The following is a 7520-nucleotide window of genomic DNA, read 5'->3' on the forward strand; positions in this document are numbered from 1 at the left end:
TACGTGCACATGTATAACTCCAATTCCCCTACAGCACTGTCATGTAAGCTTTCTGTCTATCCATTGTACTCATGTTAGGGGAAACATTGCACCTTCACTAGCAGCAGCACGTTTATTGTGGAGGGGCTGTAAATAATTTTGCCTGCTCATGTCCACTTCATTAAACAAAAAAACAAAAAAAAACAAAAACAAACTTAAGGGACACTTCAGGATGCACTTCCCACTGCTGCTTCATGCACCTTGTTTACCGACGTGGCTCTTTACCTGCTGAGCCCTCAGCTTGTTTTGTTTACCTCTTTCCTCCTGACACGTGGGAGAAGAGGGGGAGGGAGGAGAGGAGGGGAGGGATGGAGGGAAAGGAAGGGGAGGGGAGGAGGATTAGCGCAGCGTCGGTGCCCGGTGTCCTTTTTAGACTACAACAAACACAAGAGTCATTGAGAGAAACGCGTACGGGTCAGAAAACCCATTTGCACCTGCTTGTCGTCCTCGGTCAGTGTCTGTGTCTCTCCGTACTCTCTCCCCAGCCAGCCCCCCGGCGATCAAACATGTCTCTGTCCGGCTCGCAGACGCCAGAGGACGGACTCTACGGTGAGTGATGGTGGTACATGGACCAGGCCTTTGTTTTCATTTATTTATTTGCCGTTAAAGTCGCGGCGTAGAAGGATTTGTTTGTCTTTGTTCACACGTAGCTATTAAACAGCTAACAGAGAGGATGACTGAAGCTGCTTTGTGTGTGCACAGATCGATTTACATTCTGATTTCACAATGCAAATGTCAACAATCTGGGCAAACAATGTAAGCGCTGACCCCATTCATGCGCTCAGTGCGTTTCCAGGTCTGATGTGCAGATACTCAACCCACAGCTGCTCATCAGGGGAGACATGACTCTATAACAGCTGAGAGCAGGTGTGAGAGGATGCCACAGAGACAACAAGGCAGTTTTACAGTTGTCATTGTTGTTGCCACCGTCTCTGTCATTGTGTAAACGGATTCCCTGACTCACCTGTTTGTATCTCTGTAAGCCAATTAAGCTGTGGAGATTTCCTGACGCTTATAGCTCCACTGTGCTGTGCGCACATTGCTTGGCAAATAGGATGCTGGGTGAAACCTGTGGAACAGTGTAATGGGCAGCAGGACACTAAGGGACCACAGGACAATTACTGAGCTGGGGAGGGGTTTGGACTTTATAAGTGGCTTTTTAAAAAGCAACACATAGTTATCAGTTATCGCAGCTAGGACAAAGTATTGATTTTTAAGGCCTGTACAAATATTGATATTTGATATTGAAACACCCCCCCCCCCCCCCCAAACAACTCAACCCTGGCTTCAAGTTTGACATTGACTGCACATTATGGGCTGAATTACCAAATAACAAATAAATAAATGTATAATAATAAACAAATAATACTTCCTGTATGTACTTCCTGTTTACCAAACCTTTCAGCTGCTCTCTATTTTTGAACTAAAGGCTTCTAAATGAAGTTACTTGTAGTCACGTTTTCATCCAACTGTATGTGCACATTTGAAAATATGCATAAAACTGGTCCCTGGAAGTGAACATGCCACAGTTTGTGCAGAACATGCATTATATCATAGGTTAACTGTATATGATGTGTTTAACAGCATTTATTTCACTAACTAATGCACCTTTATTGTCCATGGTGCAAATGAAGTCATTGATGTCATTTTTGTTTGTTTTTTTCAGTAAATCTTACAAGAACATAAAAATTGGACAGGAAAAAACTTAAGACCTTCCAGTGGTCTCTCAAAACAACCAAACCAAGCCTTCAGCAAAAAGAAGAAATCCATAACCTTCCCCCTTCTCTGACCCCACCTCACACACACCCTGATCATTTGTGTGCAGTCCCTAAACTGAAAACAGGCATTCATAACAAACATTAATCTGTTGTGCTGCAGTTCATTGAGTCTTTTAACATCCAGCTCTTGTCCACGTTACATAAAGCTGATTTGGCAGTGGCACAGATGAATGTGTACAGGGCTGCACCATAGAAACTGATTTAGTGCTGCAGAATGGCGACAGATAAGTCAGGCAACAAGGCAGTTGTTATGTCATAACTCCCCTCTGTAGAAAAACAACTAGGGCAATGGCACAGTTTCTGCCTGCGCTGCCTCCCCCCACCCCACCCCACCCCACCACTCTCCAGCTCTGTGCCCACTCATGTTTCTACCTCCTCTGCTACTGTTTGTGTAATTACACAGTGTCATAAACCCCGGGTAAAGTGAAGATTAGAGAGCTCAAATGAGAAGGAAGGATACTTTGGTGGGCAGATGAGGTGTTGATATTTTGTAAATGCTGAGAGGGATACAGACAGCATGACAAGAGAGAAACAAGGGGAGGAAGGGAGAGGGTGAATGGCTAATCTCTAACAGAAATAAGACTTTACGTAAGCGAGCATGCTGTCAGCCTGAGTTAGCCCTGCCCCACTGTTTGGCTGTGGGTGTGGGCACGCCATACACACCAGCATGCATGTGTGTATATGCGTGTGCACGTGGAAATCTCTTCCTGCTCATGTACCCAATGAACCTCCATTCATGTGTCCATTCATTCATATGCTGTCTGTGTTTTCAGAACTCATTCATAAGGAGAAACAGGCTGCTTCTCTTCAGCTCACATTCTGCGTATGTGTGTGTTTCTGTTTCAAATGCAACGCCTCTCAGGTCATCAGGGTCAATGTCACGTCAGGACATCCACGGTCTGGCTTAGCCTATGATTCATCATATGTCAGCGCACAACAGACACCTGTCCACCCGCTGCCCACTCCACACCAAAGCAATAACATAGCTATAACAACGAAAACAAACAGGCTTCATTTCTCACATATCTCTCTTAATGCTCTGAGAAATAGCTGAAATCAGTGTCTCAGTGTTAAAATTGCTCTAACGAAAACACAAAGTACTTTGTGTGAGTGAAATAAGGTGCAGGTGCATTCATCATTTTAAGTCTCAGGATGAGATTAGGATGGGTTATCTGAGGGCGACGAAAGCTGCAGTAGTCAATCATTACAAAAAAAATTCCAGTGAGCTGATATGACCAAAATTAGGAAAATATAAACTGTCAATGGAAAAAAACTAATTAGACATCATTTAGGGAAAATTCAATTCAGGTTAATACGAGTATTTTCCATATTTCAAAATTACGCTCGTATAGTTAACAGTGTTCCAGTGTTGTGACTTACATCAGGCAAAACACTTGACACATATTAAAAAAACTTAATTTAATCTAATTACAATCTGCCTGGAATCATTAGCGTTTTGTAAAATACTGATACAATTTCATCACATCTGGCTCAAGCTTGATTTTGTGGTTAATTAAAGCTCATCACTAACATCTTGTCATAATTTGATTCCCGGTGACAGATCTACTCACAGCTGAGTGTGTTAGTGCTTAAAAAAAAAAAAATTACAACAAAAAAATATTGCACGCTCAATTAATGTGACTCAGTGTAAACACGCAGTTTTAAAACTATAGATTTGTTTACTTTTCTCATCACGACTTGTTTCAGGCTCATTACAGTCTAATATATGTGTACGAATCCCTGCCGGTGTCTAACTCCTTGCTGACTGCCTGAGCTTCATTACAAACTCTGCTGCTCGTATTGTTTCCTCATCAGGCTCCTGGGTCGAGCTGGAGGAGCTGATTGCAGCCGTGAGCCGCAGGGAGAGTCTGACAGGGCCGCAGGACAGCATCTCCTCCGCCCTACAGGGGGAGCTGGAGAGGATCCTTCTGGAGGCGCAGCTTGAGTGTGAGAGGAGTAGAGACAGGTAATGAAGCAGACTGTTTGTGTGGATCTTTTTGTTTTGTTCGGGGGTTTGGGGAGTGGAACGGCACAGCGAGGTGTAAAAATCATTTGCACAGTAATGATTTTCATTCTGTGCTCAGTGGAACTTTGCTTGTTTTTCACAACGTATATTTACTTTCCCTGCCTTTGTTTGTTTTAGAAATGTAGAATTTTTAAATTACAGTCTAATTCTTAGGCATTATACTAAAGCCATAATGCCTGTTTGTTGTCCACAGTCCTCCACAGGTGGTGACTCCACAGTCCACTGGTTCCCCAAGACCCACTAGTGATCAGGACAGTGACTGTGTCACCATACAGGTATTCATTCTCTCAACACCGATGTCTTTAATATTCACAACACCTGATCTACAATACAATCTACAATTTATAAAACTGTCGGTTGCACAGTTGCTTCTTGTTCAAATGGTTCATAGTTTGAAATTTACATATGTTCAAACTCAAGATGTAAGTGAATATCAGTATCAGGATTGTAGATGTACTCAGGTTATCATCACTGTCTCTGTTCCTATTGTCTCCTTTTTTTCTACTCATCTGATTCTTTTTGTATGTTGCAGGAGGAAGGTGAGCGGCGAGTGGACACAGACTGGGTGTGGGATTGGTCCAGTAGACCTGAAAATATGCCACCAAAGTAAGATAAGCCCCTTTAAAGTCATTAATAGCATTTTATTTTATATTCATTTGTTTGCTATAATATTTTACTACATCGCTAAGTTAGAGTTAGAGTACTTGCGAAGATGTGTAGGTGTTTAACGATTGTAAAAGAACAGTACTTTCTTGCCAAGAGTTAGATGAGAAGATCAATACCACTCTCATGGTGTGAAGCCAGAAGCAATTAGCTTAGCTTAGCATAAAGACTGAAAACATGGGGGGGCACTTAGCCTGGCTCTGTCCATAATTCAGAAATCCATTTACCAGCAGCTTTAAAGCTCACAAATGAACATATGATATTATTGTTTAAAACTTTTATTGTTGAAAATTTTGGTTTTGTTTTACACTCAAAACCACACAAAATATTCCAACGCTGCTTTAAATTTTATCTCTGGATTATACCTTTGAGTGCTGAGAATCGCCCTCATTTTTATTTACACTGCCAAACTTGACATTTAATATTCTGCAAAAGAATAAGTCTGTTTGACAGGTAGTAGTTCTTAATGGTCTCTGACTCTCAGCACTTCAATACTTTTCTTGTACCCTCACTCTTCTCTCTTGTGTTCTCATTATCTCTGTTTATTTTACTCCCTTTCTATCTTTCCTCTCCCTGCATCTCTTATCTCTGGCTCCTTGTCGTCATCTCTCCTGTCTCTGTCTGCAGAGAGTTTGTGTTTCAGCACCCGAAGCAGCAGGGCTCCCTCAGTGTTAGGAAGACAGAGGTGATGAAGAGAGGGATCTTCTCCTCCGATGTTCTCCTCATCCTCGTTCCCTCTCTGCTGGCCTCACACCTTCTCACACTTGGCGTTGGGTGAGACACGCACACACATGCTCATGCTCACTTTTTGCCATGTTACCTAATATCAGTAGCAAATGCTTCACAGCACTGCTACAGTTCTCTAAGTCCTGCCGGCTTAGCTACTGTTGTCAAGCTTTTCGCTCTTGTGCGGCACGTAACCAGTTTACAGTAATAATGTTGTTACGATTGTACAATCGTTGTTTGAGGGAGAGGTGTAGAGAATGGCCAGTAGTTAATTACCACTTCTCTTTTCTCGTTTTAGGATCTACATAGGAAAGCGATTGGCTGCTTCCACAACTAGCACGCTGTGACGTCAGCTGTAGGCCAGTGCCCCCCATTTGCTAACAGTCTGACCAATAAGGTCACAGTCCGCCCTCTCTACCGCACTAATTTGCCTCCTTCCTTCTTCGTCATGGGGCAACCATAGGACCCTGCCTGTCTGTACCTCTGTCTCTGTTCATCTGTACATCTGTCTACCCAGCAGAACTCTGCCAGTCTGTCTTTCTGTGAGCCTCTCTGTCAGTCTGTGAGCGTTGTAGGGCCCGTGGAGCGGATGAATGCCGACCAATGAGTCAGACTGAGGTCACTTTTACTTTCCCGGAGAGTAACACTGATCTCAACCAGCTAAAGCATAATCAAAGAGGAGAGATTGCCCAGATACAAGAGAAAAGAGAGAGGGAGAGTTTTACCCAGCTAGAACAATAAATCCCTTTGATAGGAGGAGATGAAAACGGTTAGTTGGGAACAGTGAGTGCAGACAAAATGAGAAAGATAATATGTGGTAGCCTTTCTCCCAACCTTTGAAAGAGCAAAACGTCTGTCATTTGTCAAAAATAATGACCCTCTGTAAGACCGAGCTGCTGAAAGTGGTTCTTGGGGGTTTTCTGCCCTGATGGTTTATCTAATGTAGAGAGTTTTAGTTGGCTGAGTGAATGTAGGGGTGGCTCTGGTTGTGCTTTTTGTCCCATAAACCAATTAAATCTTTGACCTCCGACAAAGACAATCATGATCCCATTAAAGTTCACTCCTCAAAACCTTAATGTGCCTCCTGGGTCTTTTATTCTTCTCTTCCACTCTCACCCTGGCAGTGTTTGTCGTACACATGTTCATCTCGTTTAACAAATGCAGGGAAAGTGAAGCATTTTCAGCCAGCAAAGCACAAAGATTTGCTGAAGTAAGCTGGGGCTAGTAATTTATACTCGACGTGTACAATATATTTTCAGTTTTGGGCTTTGGCTGTCTGGATATTGTTTGTAGGTAATCACAGAAAACAAAAAGGAATGATTTTTACAACCTACTGTGTTGTTAACAACCTGCAAATGAACCACAGCGTCTGTTTAAAATTTATTCCCTTTTCCATATGAGGGAAATCACTGCAAATCACTGCTGATTTGTCTTGATAAGGTCTTTGGTGTGTATTTTACTGGTGTTTTTTCTTTATACTCCACCACTGATAACTCCTCCTCTTTTCTAACTGAGCTCTTGCATAAATGTTATGACATCACAGCAGCCTGTCTCTTCCCATCTGTCTTTGTCGTTCTTTACCTCACGTAAGTTTTCCTTTTCGCTTGTTTTTTAACAAGCGGCTCCTCTGACCAGTCAAGGATTTGACATTTTATTGCTTTCCCATAAACCAGAAACCCGTTTCCTCTTAACATCTCGTGAAAAGAGCTGGGCCTGGATTTTGAGCGGAGGGCCTGAGAAGCACACTGAGGCTCTGCTGTGCTGCTTTGGACGTAAACGTGCCCATTTGTTGTCCGGCCTGACCGAGCCAAAATGAGTTTATCTGCCATTAGCGGAGCGTTTGATGTGAGGGGTCCTGCTGAGCTTGTTAAGTTACTTCTAGACACACCAAGCTGACGATGCAACAACAAGCCTGCCTGGGTAGAGCACAAAAGCACCTGGTTTCCATTCACAGACGTCCACATATAACACACCCACATGCACGCATGCAATCTGTGGCTAGTACATGTTTTGGCACCACTTTGTCCGTAGATGAAATGAATACACGTTTAGGAAATGTCCATTCATCATCCTTGACTGACATTAACCCTTCCATGTTTTGCAATGTTCCAATTAAAGTTTCAGTAAAATTGTTGAATTCCAACATATCATAGCTTCTGTCTTACTATTGTGTGCCAATATTTTTGTGTTAATGACACTGTCCTCGCCAAAATTAAGAAGAGAAAACAAAAGCGAACAATGAAAAAATCATCCAAATTGTCAGGTTTAAACATCCATCATGGTTTATA

At 42.6% G+C, this 7520-nt stretch overlaps 1 protein-coding gene across 1 annotated transcript; it reads left to right on the forward strand.

The window, feature by feature from the left end:
• Positions 1-382: 382 nt before the first annotated feature.
• Positions 383-6308, forward strand: zgc:73226 (uncharacterized protein LOC402792 homolog). The gene is made up of 6 exons (XM_041059134.1): positions 383-588; positions 3633-3783; positions 4037-4118; positions 4376-4449; positions 5134-5280; positions 5531-6308. Exons 1-6 carry the CDS (start codon positions 546-548, stop codon positions 5577-5579), a joined length of 546 nt encoding a protein of 181 aa, XP_040915068.1. The 5' UTR covers positions 383-545; the 3' UTR covers positions 5580-6308.
• Positions 6309-7520: the final 1212 nt, after the last annotated feature.

This window comes from Toxotes jaculatrix, chromosome 16, assembly GCF_017976425.1.
Source record: "Toxotes jaculatrix isolate fToxJac2 chromosome 16, fToxJac2.pri, whole genome shotgun sequence".
In the NCBI taxonomy this organism is placed as follows: domain Eukaryota; kingdom Metazoa; phylum Chordata; class Actinopteri; family Toxotidae; genus Toxotes; species Toxotes jaculatrix.